This window comes from Protopterus annectens, chromosome 2.part0 (assembly GCF_019279795.1).
Source record: "Protopterus annectens isolate FY-2018-M chromosome 2.part0, PAN1.0, whole genome shotgun sequence".
Classification (NCBI taxonomy): domain Eukaryota; kingdom Metazoa; phylum Chordata; order Ceratodontiformes; family Protopteridae; genus Protopterus; species Protopterus annectens.
The window spans coordinates 1,766,145,881-1,766,161,348 of record NC_056728.1 but is presented as its reverse complement, the minus strand read 5'-3'; the positions used below and the strand labels follow the sequence as shown (position 1 = coordinate 1,766,161,348).

The 15,468-nt window shown below is 43.4% G+C and overlaps 1 protein-coding gene across 2 annotated transcripts in view; it reads left to right on the top strand.

Moving 5' to 3' along the window:
- OTUD3 (OTU deubiquitinase 3) overlaps positions 1–15,468 on the top strand; it is a 753,927-nt gene that overhangs the window by 646,062 nt on the left and 92,397 nt on the right. For both annotated transcript variants that reach the window (XM_044061797.1, XM_044061796.1), the window contains one exon: positions 9,850–10,034. In XM_044061797.1, coding sequence (XP_043917732.1) covers positions 9,850–10,034 — 185 coding nt within the window. The remainder of the gene's footprint in view (positions 1–9,849; positions 10,035–15,468) is intronic.

Below are 15,468 nucleotides of genomic sequence, written 5' to 3'. Positions count from 1 at the left end.
TTTAATTGCTTCTTTCTGACTTTTATCTTGTATATCTGTAGCACACGCTCTTCCCTTAGATAGTGTAGCTTGTGTGTTTTTTCTTTTATCTACCGTTAGGTAGTTCTTCTCAAGTACCATCATTGGTACTTTTCTCCCTTTACCTTCAGGTATTCTTAAATACCTTAGCTGGTATTTTCTCCCTGCTTGCCTTTACTTAGTTTAAAAAAAAAAGCCCTTTCCTCTCTCTCACTTGTTGCTGTGACTGTGTGTATTGTGGCCCTTGTCTTTTTTGTAATGGCCGACAAACCCTCCAAAGGCACGTCTGGGATCAAGAGGTGTCAAAAATGCGACAGGAAGGTGCAAAATTCAGATGGACACACACTTTGTATATATTGTCTTGATGTAGTCCATCTACAAGTGGACTGTGCTGTCACGACCTTAGCCACAGGACTTTGAATGTAAAAGTAAGCTAGTTTTGAAAGGTTTGCTTAACTCGGACTTTAACTAGGCCTTATCTAATCCAAAAACTGAAGCCAGTTCATCATCTCCTTCCTCTTTGCCAGAACCTAAGAAAAGAAATCAGTCTGTTCCAACACCTTCATCGGAACCACTAACTAAAATTGCCAAGTCTCTATGGGTGCCGAAAGCTTCTTTGGAAATGGTGGGCCAAAATGTTCAGTCCTCGGTGCCAGCAGTGCCTGTTTCTGCATCGACTTCTTTGGCACCAAAACCATCAGTGCCAACACCAAGTAAAGATATTTCGTAGGTTCCAGCCAAGTGTCCAGAACTGAAGGATCCTTCACTCATACTGGTACCACGTACCAGATATTCTCCCACAGTGGATCGTTTTATGGACTGTCCTCCCAGTCCTTTTTTAGAGACACATCCACCAAAATCTCCATCAGCTTCCTCAGTTCAATCCACCAAGAGTTTGTCCAAATCTGACATTATGAGACTGGTGGAACAGCTTCTTATGGCGAGGGGATTACCCCCTTCCTGGGTTCCTAGCAATGTTAGCTTTGGAACCTTACCATCTTCCACACCACTGATTATTCCTCCTTTGACTCCACATGAGTTTTCAGAGCCCTTGGTACTGACTCTCCAGGCTTTGACTGCTTTGGTGCCAGTCAGAGCCTTTTTTTCCAGCACCGATAGCTACCCTGAGTTCTTCAGGTCTCTCAGACCTGAAGACCTCCCTGAGTCAAGGCTATGTTCCCTGTACCGAGGGGTGGGGTTCGACTTTGATCGTTTCAGAGCCATGCATGCCCCTTGATGCATCTCCATATGTAAGCTCGACTATAGCTTATGCTTCGGAGGCGGCTTCCTTAGTGCAGGGTGGGACCACGGTTCCAAAGGAGTCTATTTCAGTTCCGGGCTCCCATCCCTGTACGGGGGGGGTGCTGCCTTCTAGGCCATGGAGAGGGCTTTGTCCATGGCGAACAAACAGTATATGCCGTCCCTGCCAGTCCAAACCTCTTGTCCATCCCCTTGACCTGAGCTTCCTCCAGTCTCCATGGGACAGAGGGCACAAAAGTCTTAGGATCAAACCACATTGGTTTTGTCATCTTCGGATACCTATCCGGAACACTCCATTGAAGCAGTACCTTCAAAGAGAAAGTACAAGAGGAAGCACTTGGACTCCCCTGAAGAGTCCTTCACAGAAGATACCGATTTGGATGAGGGGGAAGGTTCCTCTAAGTCACTCCCTGAAGATGTTTCCTTCGGGGACATCCTAGAAATCCTTTAAACAGAGGGCTGGCTGGACTACCCTCCAACCTTCTTCAGAGGAATCAGTATACCTAGAGGCTTTTTGTGCCCAGCCCTCTACCTCTGGAATCTCTCCATCCGCTGACTATATTATTAAGCTGATCTCTCAGTGGGCTTGGAATTTGCCTGACTCTATCAAGCTGATCTCAAGGAGACCTGACTGTATTCTCTCTGGCCCTCAGGATCAACAACACTGGGCCAAAGTAATTCCTGTGGACACCATGGTGGTGGCAGCACCACCAAGAAGGAACTTGCCGACGAAAGTCCTAGTATTCATCCTCCTAACAAAGAGTCTAGGACAATGGATAGATTTGGGAAGCATGTATATGCTTCATCAGCTTTCACTCTCAGGTCCTTGAACTACAAGGCACATTTTATGAGGCTTCAACAAGATCTGATTAAAGTGCTGTCAAATACTTTTGTGGTAGCTGAAGAGGAAAGGGACAGAGTGCCTTCTCAGCTCGCCACCCTAGAATCCATCTCCAACTCATCCATGTGGCTAATTGCTCGTGCTGCCAAAGGGATGGCAAGTGCATCAGGTTCAGATGTAGCGATCAGGAGATGTGCCTGGATGGGCTTATGTGATTTCACGCAGCCATTTGTCTTCTTTTGTCAGTGCTCTGTTTGACAGAACTTCCCTATTTGGTCCCAAGGTTAAAAACTCTCTAGCCAGATGTGAGAAAGATGGGAAAACCCTTTCTGCTGTGGGTTTACATTTTTCCACTCCTCAGCAGCCTTATTCCAGGAACCAGAGAAATGGGAGGCTATGGTTGAAAAAGTACCAAGGACCTTTCAGGACTCATGTGGCAATGACTTTCCCCAGGGGAGAGGGGGAAGTAATAACAGAAGACACCACTCAAGAGGCAGAAATGGCCTGCAGAATCAAGGTTCCAGGGATTCTTTCCCTGGTAACTTCCTATCTGTGCTCCAGAAAGGAAGCCCAGTTGCCTTCCTCTGGAGACAGTCAGGGGACAATTATCCCTGCACTAATCTGCCTGGCTAAGGATAACAAGCGACAAATGGGTGCAGAAGATTATAACCAGAAGTTACAGCATCCCCTTCTTAGAAGAACCAAAAAAGACTAAAAATAATCCTGGATGTTCTACCCAGTCACAGGGATGCAACAGTCTTAGAAATTCAAAAACTGCTAGACGAGAGTCATCCAAGCAGTCTCACCAGACCAGAGAGGATCTGGGTTTTACTTGAGATTCTTTAGTGCCAAAGAAAATGGGGGCTTGGAGACCAATTTTGGATCTCAGTCAGTTGAACAAATCTGTTCAGCAGACCAAATTCCGGATGGTCTCAGTTCAGTCTATACTTCCGTTTTTGGAAAAAGATGATTGGATGTGCTCAGTAGATCTTCAGGATGTGTATTACCACATAAAGTGGACAAGCAGTCCAGACGTTACCTGCACTTCCAGCTGGGAGCCAGTCATTATTGGTTCAGGACCCTGCCCCTTGGTCTCACCACAGCCCCCAGGGTGTTCACCAGGTGTATAGCAGTGGTTGCATAGCAGTGGTTGCAGCTCACCTCAGACTGCTAGGAGTCCTGGTGCTTCCATATCTAGATGACTGGCTCCTTACTAGTTGCACCAGGCGTCAACTTGTAATGGCACAAGATTATACTCTTCACCTTTGCTCTGTCTTAGGAATCACTATAAACTGCAAAAAATCCCATTTAAAACCTTCCCAACATCTGGAATTCATTGGTACCATGCTTGACAGTCACTGGCATTTCATCTTTTCCCCTAGAAAGACTTCTGAGGATCAGATCACAAGTCAGACAGACCATTCTCAGTAAGAAACTAACAGTGAAATTCATTCTACAGACTCTAGGTTCAATGGCAGCCTCTGCCACTCTAGTCCCCCTGGCCAGATATCACATGCGAATTCTTCAATGGCTTCTGGCCTCCCAATGGCACTTAATTGAATCAACCAATGTCCCATTTGATTGTGATCACCACTTGATGCAAGGAAGACCTTAGTTGGTGACTTCACTCCATTGAAATGTTGTCGGGCTGTCCCTTTGTCCCTCCTCAACTTCAAGCCGTAAGTGACCATGGACGTGTCCCATGTGGGGGGAGCATTATCTGGGAAAGACAGTCCAAGGCACTTGGTCTCAGCTGGAAACCAGTTTGCATATCAGTGTTCTAGAGATGAGGGCATTGCTCTTAGCGTTGCAGGCATTTGAAGACATACTCCCCTTCGGAACGATTGCAATTCATATAGACAATATGTCTGAAGACTGGTACATCAACAAGCAAGGGGGACCCAGGTCTAACTCACTTTGTTGAGAAACGCTCAGAGTTTGGCAATGAGTGATTTCTTTTGACTGCTTTCTAGACAAGCTGAGCAGATCCATCCTCATGCCTCATAAGTGGTCTCTTAATCCAGTAGTGGCGGAAAAGATATTCATTTTAGGGCCAACCTTGCTGTGACCTCTTCGTCTCCCCTCTGAACAGCAAGTGCAGCAGTTACTTTGACCTTATCCCCCCACCGGGGGAGTCACCCAGAGATGCTCTCCTCCATGATAGCCCCCCCCCCCGGTCTGTTGTACTCCTTCCCTCTGCTTCCCCTAATATATCAGTTTCTAAAGAAAGCCAACAGGTTGAAGAACAGGATAATCCTCATCACCCCATTCTGGCCTCGGCAGATCAGTTTTCCCTTCCTTTGGCCTCATCTACTTCGGAAACCCTGGATACTGGACCCAGCTCCAGACCTATTGTCCCACCCGGCCAGACTGGTTCATCCAAATCTGCAGCATCTCAAGCTCACTGCGTGGCTTTTCCATTTCCCATGATCACCAGACATCCCTTTCTCACCTCCCCAGTCTAACGCATCATTCTGGCCCACCACAAACCTTCTACAAGAAAACTATACCATAACAAGTGGCTAAAGTTTACTAAATGGTCACTAAACTATAATCTTAACCCATGTTCAGTGCCTGTTGATAAAGTTCTAAACTTTTTGGCTTTACTGTTTGAGACAAATGCATCAGCCTCCACTATTCATATGCACCTTGCTGCGATATCTAACTTTCATGTTGGTTTAAACAGCTTGTCCCTTATGTCACATAAACTTTGCAAAGCCTTCTTGAAAGTGACCTTAGTGCTCAGACCTCCATTCAGGGAATCCTCTGCACCATGGGATTTGAATTTGGTACTTCAGTCACTTGTTTGTCAACCCTTTTAACCTTCAGCAACTTGTGACTTTGAACAGCCTTATTTTTGGTAGCTATTACTTCTGCCGGAAGAATATCTGGAATACAGGCATTATCCTGCAAAAAAACCCTTACCTTATGTTTCATACGGATTGGGTCTCCCTCCGAACTAACCCCTCCTTCTTACCAAAGCTTATTTCTGAGGCAAATTTCAATCAGACTATACAACTCCCATTTTTCTTTCCCAGTTTTTCCAATAAAGGGGAGTACTATCTGCGCATGCTAGATGCACACAGGTAATTGCATTTTTATCTTCATAGAGCAAAGAAAATCAAAACAATTTGACCAGCTATTTCTTTCCTTTTCTTCAGCCAATTTAGGATGCCTAGTATCTAAAGTTTCTCTGGCTAAATGGCTAGGAGACTATCACCTTTGTTTACAACAGGAAAGGACTCCACCCACCAGGTCCTGTTAGAACACATTCAGCTAGAGCAGTAGCAGCATCTGCAATTTTTCATGCCAGAGCTTTTTTAGATGATATTTGTGCTGCGGAAACATGGGCATCTCCTCATACCTTTGTTACGCATTACAAATCTCTAGGGGACATGCATCATTCGGCTCAGTGGTGCTCAGGTATATTCTTCCATGAGACCTCTCAAGATTCAGGTAGCTTGGGACTCTGACTCACAGTCAAGGATTACGTGAAGAATGACATCCGATAAAGAAATTATGCCTTACCATAACGTTCCATCTGTTTTGTCGATCTTCCCTAATCCTCGACATTCCCTCTCTTCTTCTCCCTTGCCCTCAGAAGTCTTGGTGGATCGAATCTCTCCAAAATTGGCTTTCAGTATAAAGTCTTGGATAAGGCCTCTGATCTGTTATTCTTGTTTGTCTCTTATTGTTTGCAAACTTGATCTGAGGTAATTTGTGGAGGAGCATTATGGGTACAGCTTAGCTCGAATGTTTTGGAAGGAGCAAGCTGGAATACTGGCCGAGTCAGTTTCGAGGCTCAGAACTGTGCCCAAAGTCAAGGATTAGTGAAGATGGACAATACAGATGGAACGTTATGATAAGACATAACTTCATTTTTGTTTTGCTTACAGTTAACTTTCTCCCCAGTCTTCCCCTCCCCAAAGCATTTTCTGAACAGTAGGGCATATACCCTCACAAGTCCAGCAAATTCTGAAAAAGTCCAATATTTCCATATTTTCTTGTTCTTAAATATTTCACAAATATAATTATTGCATTGTAATCCCACATTAAGTTACTGGTTTTATTACTATTCATCTCCATCTCCCAAAGCCTCTCTCTGCTTCATTTTCAACATACTCTTGATTCTTATAGTCAGCTCTCATGCTCCCTTAATTCTCTCCCAACGTTTTCCATTGAAACACTGGAAAAGGTTTCAAGGGTACATTTTCTCTCTGGCCTTTACTACCAGAAGAGCAAGAATCAGGATGTCCTTCTGTTTCACAGCTCACTTTTTGTTGGACAAACTTTTGTATTTCCTCCTTAGCATGTACTTCACCAAAGAATTATTTTGTCCCTCCAGGGAAGAATACCTTGAAGACCTGCTTTTCGACATTCTCTGAATAGTGGAATTAAATTATTTCTCTTCTGTCTGGTGTACAATGAGTAATCATTCTATCTCCCACTTTCAGTATTTTGTCCTTCTGCCTCAGTTTTGTCAGAATCAGCTCCTTCTGATGGATGCATCTTTACCACTTTCAGTATTTTGTCCTACTGCCACAGTTTTGTCAGAACCAACTCCTTCTGATGGATGCATATTTGCTATTAAAGGAATAGGTTGCTTTCTCATAGCCAAGTTTGAAGCATAAACTTTCTGCTGTGGAATACCAGTCCAGTTGCTTATTTGTGCTTTCATAAAATTAATGCAGTCTGTTCCTTCTAGCTTCTTTAGTATAGCTGAAAATTGCAGGTTTTCCCTATGTGCTCTGTCTTCTAATTCTATTATTTTTTAAAACATCTCTTCCTGAGCAGTCTCATATTCATCCAGCCTTTTCTTCATTTCCACCTCTGATTTTTGCAGCTTTATCACCTCATATGAATATCTGTTAAAGTTTCTTTTATTTTTTTCCAGCCTTTTCTTGTTTGTTTGTGTTGATTTACTCCATTAGTGTTTCATTTATTTTAACCAGTTTTGTGTGCAGTTGTCTTATATCTTTGTGTAGGTTACTGAAAGTCATGTGTGGAGGTTGCACTGCTTTTTGCTGAACAGCTGCAGAACTTTCCCCAGTCAGTGTTTTTTCCTCACTTTTTGTAGCTGATTTTTTTCCAGGTGCTCTGTATTTCTTACTGGCATCCAGGCAGTGCATTTTCTAGCCAGTTATTGAAATTTACCCATAAACACAAAAGTATACTGGCCTTCTCTGTTGAGTTTCTTTTTTCACACTGGGAGAGCTAGAATCGAGCTGTTACTCAGTGTGCAGCCATCCTGGAAGTCCTCTTTGAAAGGCACATGTTCTGTCCATTTCAGCTTGTCTGCCTTGTGACCTCCCTCTCTACCCCTTATTGCCAGTATGTCAGTTTTCTAAGGCAGTTTTGCATTTGAGATCTCATAGAAAAAGGATAATTCCATCATGAGACGTTAACTATGTTTTAGAAAAGCTTACCTTGCTTCCCTTTGAGTGATCTGCTTCCACTCTGATGAACTTTTTGACATGGAACCCAGGTTTATTAGTGGCAGTAAGTTCTGCTAAAACATAGGAACATCACTAAGAAAGTGACTGTAATACGTCTAGCCATGTGCACCTTTAAGCAGATACACTTAAGTTCTTTCCTTCGTTTTCATGCACTTAATGGTGCTCACCTTCCAAATCAAGCAGGGCTGTACATATTAATCCTGGTGTAAACTTGTTTACTCATTCAAATCATAGACTAACCTTAATTGTAATCAAATTAGTGCTGTGACCTGTAGTGGTAACGTATTCCATTGGATGTTAATACACCGAGTTAGGAACCTATCCATCCAGCTTGTCTTGTTTATTTATTAGTGTAGATTTAGATCCCGTTTGTTGGTGTTTGTAGAGCCACTGGGTTTGTGAAGAAATAGGAGCTCAAATAGAACTGGATATTTCATGACTCGCAAAGCAAGGCACAGGTTGCTTTGGAGCAGCCTGTAGGCTATGGAGTGCAAGAGTCATACTGATTTATTGAGATAGCTGAAAGATCCAAGGCCTTTAATTTTCTTGGTTATAAATCTTTTTTGGCCTTTCCCGTTGAGCAATATGTTTGCATTTATACATACCAAAGGGAGGGTTTTTAATCTATGATGGATCTGATAAGGGAAAGGTACATAAGTAGGATGACTTTTTTACATCTTGAAGATATTCCCTTGGAACTAAACTGGACCATATAGGAGGATTTCCTGACTGTGGTGGAAACATGATGGTCGCAAAAGAGAGAGGTGTCCATGTAAAGATCCCTGATGACCCTATTTGAAGAGGAGTATCATTTCTAACGTATGAGATGTGAACAGCTTTTTGCCAAATACTGCTGTGCTGCACATTTTGTGCATTTAACTTGGTATGTGCATATTCCACCCTTGCTAGAGTTGTTTAGCATCACTGGATGACTAGATAAAAGTGCCCAGCTTACAGTCATTCAGAATTCTGGAATTGCAAGCCTTAATGTTTGAAGAGCCATTCCTTGACCTCCATAAGGACAGGGTCAACATGTGTACTAACCCTACCTTTTTGCATAAAGTTTTAATAGAGCTATTCTTGAATTAGACTGTCCAGATGCCTGTTTTTTTTAAGCTGTGCAGAACAAGAGAAGAAGATTTTGCACTCATTTGGTATGCATGGACAGCTGAGATATTACTTGGCTGCAACCAGAGAAGTTAGATAATCTGAACAGCTGTTCCTTCCCTTTGCAAATGGGAAGGAGAGGAAATGTGTTTCTATGCAGACAGTTTGAAAATGGCTTATAAACTGTATTTACACTTTTTGTGACAAGACTGTACCAGGTCAGGTTAGAGCTTGCATCCCTAAGGCAACATAACCACCACTGCATTGCTGGGAGAGGGCAACACTCAGGCTTTCTTGGATGCAACAACATGATTATCTTTCTGCATCTTCACCAAGCACCATACCCTAGACATCACCTCTAGAGTAAGGATGGGGTTTGCCAAAGAAAATCCTATAGGATCTCCTGCAGACCAAGTCTGCCCAGGGCCAGCCACCCACTAATCAAATGCCTTAGGAATCTTTCCAAGTATCATTACTGCAACAGTGAAATGTATGATGAATATAATGCAGTTGTGTAGTAACTTGCCATAGCTGTAGGTGCTCGATTGCGTTCACTGTTGACAGTACCATTTCCCTCTCACCTCACCTTTGTTTCCATTCCTTTCAGCTTGTGTTGGGATAGATATCCTAGCAACTCTTCTGTCTACTGTCCCTCTATAGTACCCTCACCATACAGTTACCTTTCTCAGGGTCGACTTATGTTTTGAGAGGCAGCCTTTGCAGATCATCTGGTTGAGGTTAACCATGGAGATCCTAATCACATCTCTACATCACTAAGTGCTCTGATTTCAGACCTCTCCACAGGAGGAATGTACCATGGCAAAAAAACAAACTAAAGATGGCAAACACGGACATCCCTTTTATATCTGTGACATTGTGTTGTCCAAAAAGAAGGCTTCCTCCTGGCTTGTAGGGAAAAAGTATTAAGCTATGAAGGTTCAGCCACTGAAGACCTGTCAGCTGACTTAAGACTTAAATATCATTACGTTAACAGTGAACATACTCAGACATCTACAGTTATTATAAGCTCATAAACATTTGCACTTTTTTAATTCCAATAAATAAAGGAAACTGATATGCATTCACACAGTGAGTTTTTATAGTAAGCATGTTATTTATTTCATTAACTTCTGAAAAGTCTTCGCTTTGTTATTTGTCTCTTACTAGGTGCCACAGTTAAATCAGCAGAGAAAAGCCTGAATGAACCAACAATGCCATCATCTCTGGTTGAAAATGATACTGGAACAAAAGACTGTGGAAATCATCCGAACTCTGAAAAAAATGATGGAGCAGAAAACAATAAAGCACAAATAGATGTAAAAGAGGAAAACAAACTTAAGAGGTCTATAAAGGTAAAGGAATGAACAGTAGTGAAGCTATCGTGTAATTATTTTGCTGTAGCAAAACTTACTGACTTGATGATGTAGGAATATTCTCAAAGAATATCAGTTGGAAATAGTGGAGTTGAAGTTGTCATTTTCATTTATTCCCCAGCTGTTTGGTTCGGATCCGACCCAGCTGCTTTTTACAGCTCATAGAACACTGAAAGCTCTTGAGCTTCTGTCTTACCCATAATGCACTAGTCCCCTGCCATACCTCCGATCTCATTTGACGCTTTCACATTCAAACATTGGTTGCTGTTAGCTCTCGAGTCTAGCTAGTGTTTTATAAGTAATACTAAAATGTATACTTTATAACTTGCTATATTCTTATTATAACCTTTTTCTTTCTTGCACTTGTTACACTTTTGAATGTATTTTTCCCTAAATACCATTGTTGGTATTTTTCTTATTTCTTCTACCTTTTAAATAGTTTTATTGATTTACCATTGTCGGTATTTCCTTCAAAACTTATTTAAAGTTTAAAAAAAAATGCTTCTCTTTCCTTAGCTGCTATTTACATAGCAATGTTGGAAAAACCTTTGGGTTTTAAAAATGTAAGGCCTGTGGCCATAAGATCCCTTTGTCAGATGCATACAAGTTGTGTGTTTATTGCTTAGGCCTGGCCCATTTAAACTGTGCATGTGACGTATGTACGGGCTTTAATCCAAGAGCCCTTATTGGCTGGAAAAATAAATTGATATTAAGAGGATTAATGCCATTGTCATCCTCTGATACAGCAACTGGAGCTGAAACCCCTAAGAAAGGAGATAAAAAGGCAGCCATCAGACCAGTCAGGCTCTTCTGCTCTGAGCCGCGTTCTAAAATATCTAAATCGTAAGATCCAAAGACCAAACCTTCCGGTCAGATTTCTTCCGATCCAAAATCTAAGACAGGATCTGACCCCATCAGATCCAAAGAAACGCAGATCTGGTCTCCTGTCACTCTAGATCTGCATCTTCCTGTCTCCCCTCTCCTTTCCTGGAGGGATGCCACCACTCCAGGACCTCCTCCACTGCTTTGTTTTCTTAATGCTCCAGAAGTCTTACCAAAATATATGTGGCTGGAATGATGAAATTTCTCTCAACGCAAATTCAAATGGGGGTTTTCCTGGCTCATACTCCGAATCCGGAGACCTTCATAAGTACTACCCCACCTATTTTATCTCCTTCTCAGATCTGACATTTGGTTTTGGAGCACTTGGAACTGAGAATTCCAGCTCTGTGCATATCAGATCTGAAGTTTATTGTATCGTCTACACTGGTACCATCTCTGAGTGAAGCGACCCTGGGCACATTGGATCTGGATGACACTCGGAGCTGTAATGTCAGCACTGGATCCCAGGTGTTGGAGTAGACTGAAAATATTTTCGGAGCTGTCTGTGCCCCTGAGAGCCTCGGCTCTTGACAGCTTGGTTCTGATCTCTGCTTTGAGTGATTTGCCTTCTGGTCAGAAGGACTCTGCGGTTTGGAAGCATGTCTTCTTATAGCCATTGGTTTTATTCCTCCTGAGGCATTCTGCTTTTGAGGTAGTGGAGAGAGTTTTCTGTGCTGCAAAAGAAAGGACACATCCACCTTCCTTGGCTCCCACTTCCCAGAACCAGTTGTCCTTGCGTCTTGAGCCTCAACTTCCTACTCTGCAAGGACAGCCAGCTCAAAGTCTCCAGGATTCCCCTTAGGGTGCATTGATTTCTTCCAATACTTCTCTGGAACACCCTACCAAATGAATTTCCTAGGAAGAGAAAGTGCAAAAGGATGCACTTAAACTGTCCTCAAGAGTCTGCCACTGAGGACACCAGTTTTGATGAGGGAGAAGGGTCTCCAAGATCACCACCTGATGACATCTCATTTGGAGACATTTTAGAGATCCTCAAGCAAAGGGGTGGCTGGTCAGCCAGTAACTCTTCCCAAGAGGAATCAGTATTCCTGGAAGCCTTTGGGGCTGGCCCATCTACCTCCTGGATGACTCCGCCCACTGATGAGCTCATTGATTTGATCTCTCAACAGGTGTGGAAGGAACCTGACTGTGCTGAGCCAATCTCCACGAGACCAGACAGGATACTGACACCACCCTAGAATAGGGAATTTTCGAGCAAGGGAGTACCAGTTGATGCCATGGTCATAGCGGTGGCCACAAAAAAGAACTTACAGAACAAAGTTCCTCTTTTCATCCCCTAATAGGGAGTCTAGGGCACTGGACAGATTCTGGAAGCATGTATATTCTTCAGTGACCTTTGTGCTTCAGTCGCTGAAATCTTTGGCACACTTTACCAGACTTTAGAGGGATTTGATTAAAGAACTCATGAAATCCCATTACTTTGAGGCAGAGTGCTCCATTGCCTTGCAGTTGGCTACCCTACAGTCCATTTTGAATTTGTCCATGAGGCTGATCTCACGTGCTGCTAAGGGTACCTCAAGGGTGGCGGACTCAGGCATTTCCATTAGGAGGCATGCTTGGATTGATGCACCTGTGTGATTTTACAGAGCCTTTCAAGTCTTCCTTCATCAGTGCTCCCTTTGATGGAAGTTCTTTATTTGGCCCCAAGGTTAAAGAAGCACTGTCCAGGTGTGAGCAAGATGGTAAGACACTGTCTGCAGTGGGCATATGTTTTTTGACTCCTCAAAGAATCTTTTTTTAGGAATCAGCGAGAGGGTCAAAAATGTGTTTCAGAAAGTCCCAGGGTCCTTTCCATAATCCACGTGGAGATGGAGTTCCCCCCTCTACCCCTGGTGGAACTAATGGAAGGCACCACCCACGTGGCAGAGGAGACCCACAGAACAAAAAGTCTAGAGATTTTTAATTACAGATCCTACCAGCACTCCTGAAAGGAAGCCTAACTGTCCACCTTTGGAGGCAGTCCGGGGTCCTGTATCCCTGCATCAGGCAGCCTGCCTAGAGATTATAAAAGATTCATGGGTGCAGAAGATAATTTCTAGAGGTTATGTAATACCCTTTTTCTTTTCCCCCTTCTTTAAGAGTCAACAAAGTTCCTAATGTTCCATCTAGTCAAAGGAAGGCGGCAGCACTAAAAATAAAAAAGCTGCTAAAAAAAGTTATCCAGGAGGTCCCACCAGACCACAAAGAGTCCAGAACTTACTCAGAATTCTTTTTAGTGCCAAAGAAAACAGGAGACTGGAGACAGATTTTGGATCTCAGCAATCTGAACACATCATTTCAGCACATGAGGTTCAGTATGGTCACAGTTCAGTCCATTTTGTCTCTCCTGCACAAGGACAACTGGATGTGCTCAGTAGATCTTCAGGATGCATGCTATATAAAACAGATGATCAAGGAGATACTTATGCTTCCAACTGGGATCCAGTCATTACCAACTCAGAGCTTTGTCTTGTGGTCTCACTACAGCCCCCAGGGTGTTCACCAAGTGCATGGCAGTAGTAGCAGCAAACGAGATTGCAAGGATTCCGGTTATTTCCTTACTTGGACAACTGGCTCATAACCGCTCTGACCAAACATCATCTGATCAAAGCAGTTTTGCTCCCACCTGGGAGTTACTATCAATAATAGCAAATCTCACCTAGAACCAACTTGAATATTAGAGTTTATTGGAACTTTGTACAACACAGTATACTTGACAAGCTTGCCTTTGCTTTCCCTCACCAAGGGTACAAACCATATGATTCCAAGTCAGAAAGATCATTCAAAATTCCACTCCTTCAGCTCAATTGATTCTTCAAGTCTTGGGGTCAATGTGTCTGCTGTGATATTTTTGGTTCTGTTAGCAAGCTACCACATGAGAATTCTTCAGTGGACCCTAGCAACTCAGTGGTCAATTCTACATCAACCCAATTCAAGATAACTCAGGCTTGCAGAAATTACCTCTGTTGGTGGATTCATTACGATCTGATAATGCAAGGTTTGCCCCTTCACTTTCCCTCAGGCCAAGGCCATAGTTACCACACATGCTTCCCAGCTCGGGTAGGGGGACACTTCTTGGGAAAAACAGTCCAAGGCACATGGTCACCCGAAGCAGCCAATACTCATATCAGTGCCCTAGAAATGACAGCTGTCCTCCTAGCATTGCAGGCATTCCAAGACGCACTCTCTTCTGGGACCATTGTGATCCAGATGGATAAAATGTCAGTGGTCTGGTACATCAACAACAAGGAGGAAACAAGTCTTACCCCCTGTATTGAGAGGCCTTGAGAGCGTGACAATGGGCAATCTCAACCAATTGATTTCTGATGGTGCACATTCTGGGGAAATCCAGCATGATATCATACAAGTTAATCAGGTCCATTCTAATCCCTCACAAGTGGTCACTCAACATGAAAGTGGCGGAAAAGATATTCCATCAGTGGGGCCAACCTTGCTGCAACCACTTTGTATCTCTCCTCAATAACAAGTGCAGCAGGTTCTTTGCCCTGGTCCCCCCACCAGGGTAATCACCAACGGATGGTCTCCTCAGCAATTGCCCCCCCCCAGTCTCCTCTAAGCCTTTCCCCTGTACCATTAATCCCCAAATTTCTTCAGAAAGGATTTCAATTGAAGAGGGCAGTCATCCTCATTACTCCTTATTGGCCTTGTCAAATTTGGTTCCCCTTTCTTTGGCCTGATCTTATGGATTCTGGATCCAGTTCTAGACTTACTGTCTCTTCCAACAAATGTGATACAACCAGACATCTTAGGCCTAAAATTAACCACATGATCTGAAGTAGTTTACTTCATTTGGTCTTCAACCTGTGGGATACAGATCCGTATCAGATCCAAGTCGGCAACTATTACTAGCATCAGCTCCAGACTCCTCCCCTTACCCATAATACACCTCCACTGCCTTCCATCCCCAGATCTCGTTTGCCACGATTTGCTATACATCGTGTCTTCTGAGCTCCAGCTAGCAGTGGGTTGTTTAACTTTCTGTAAGTAAAAAAAACTTTCACCTTTTTCGTCAGGTTAGGTACCCCTTCTCCCCTCCCATCACTTTGGCGTCAAGTGTTAGTGTTGTTAGGTAAAAAGTTAGAGTAGTTTGTTCTGTGGTGCCCCACCCCCCAATGTTGTTCTTTAGTCTAGTGTGGTGAGTGGGTTTATGTGTGAGTAATTTTAGGAAAGTATTTGCCTGTCTTTTTTAAGGCTTTCTTTCCCTTTAGTATGGCTGAAAAGCTTATCTTTAAGTGCTACACAGAGTGTAGCCATAAGCTCTCCCCAGCGGATGGCCACACTTTGTGTGTGCTGTGCTTGGGTGTGGCCCACCTTAGTGTGCCTTGTAATATTTGTGCGGGGTTCAACCCCCACGCTTTAAAGGATAGGAAGGCCAAGTTGGCCCTCAAAGGTCTTCTTCCTTCTACTGACTCTTTCCTCGTCTTCGGCTTCAGTCACAATGGCTGCTGTGACTGCCTTTCCCCTCCTCTCTTCCTCTAGCTTCTCCTCCTTCCCAGGCTGGGACTCAAAC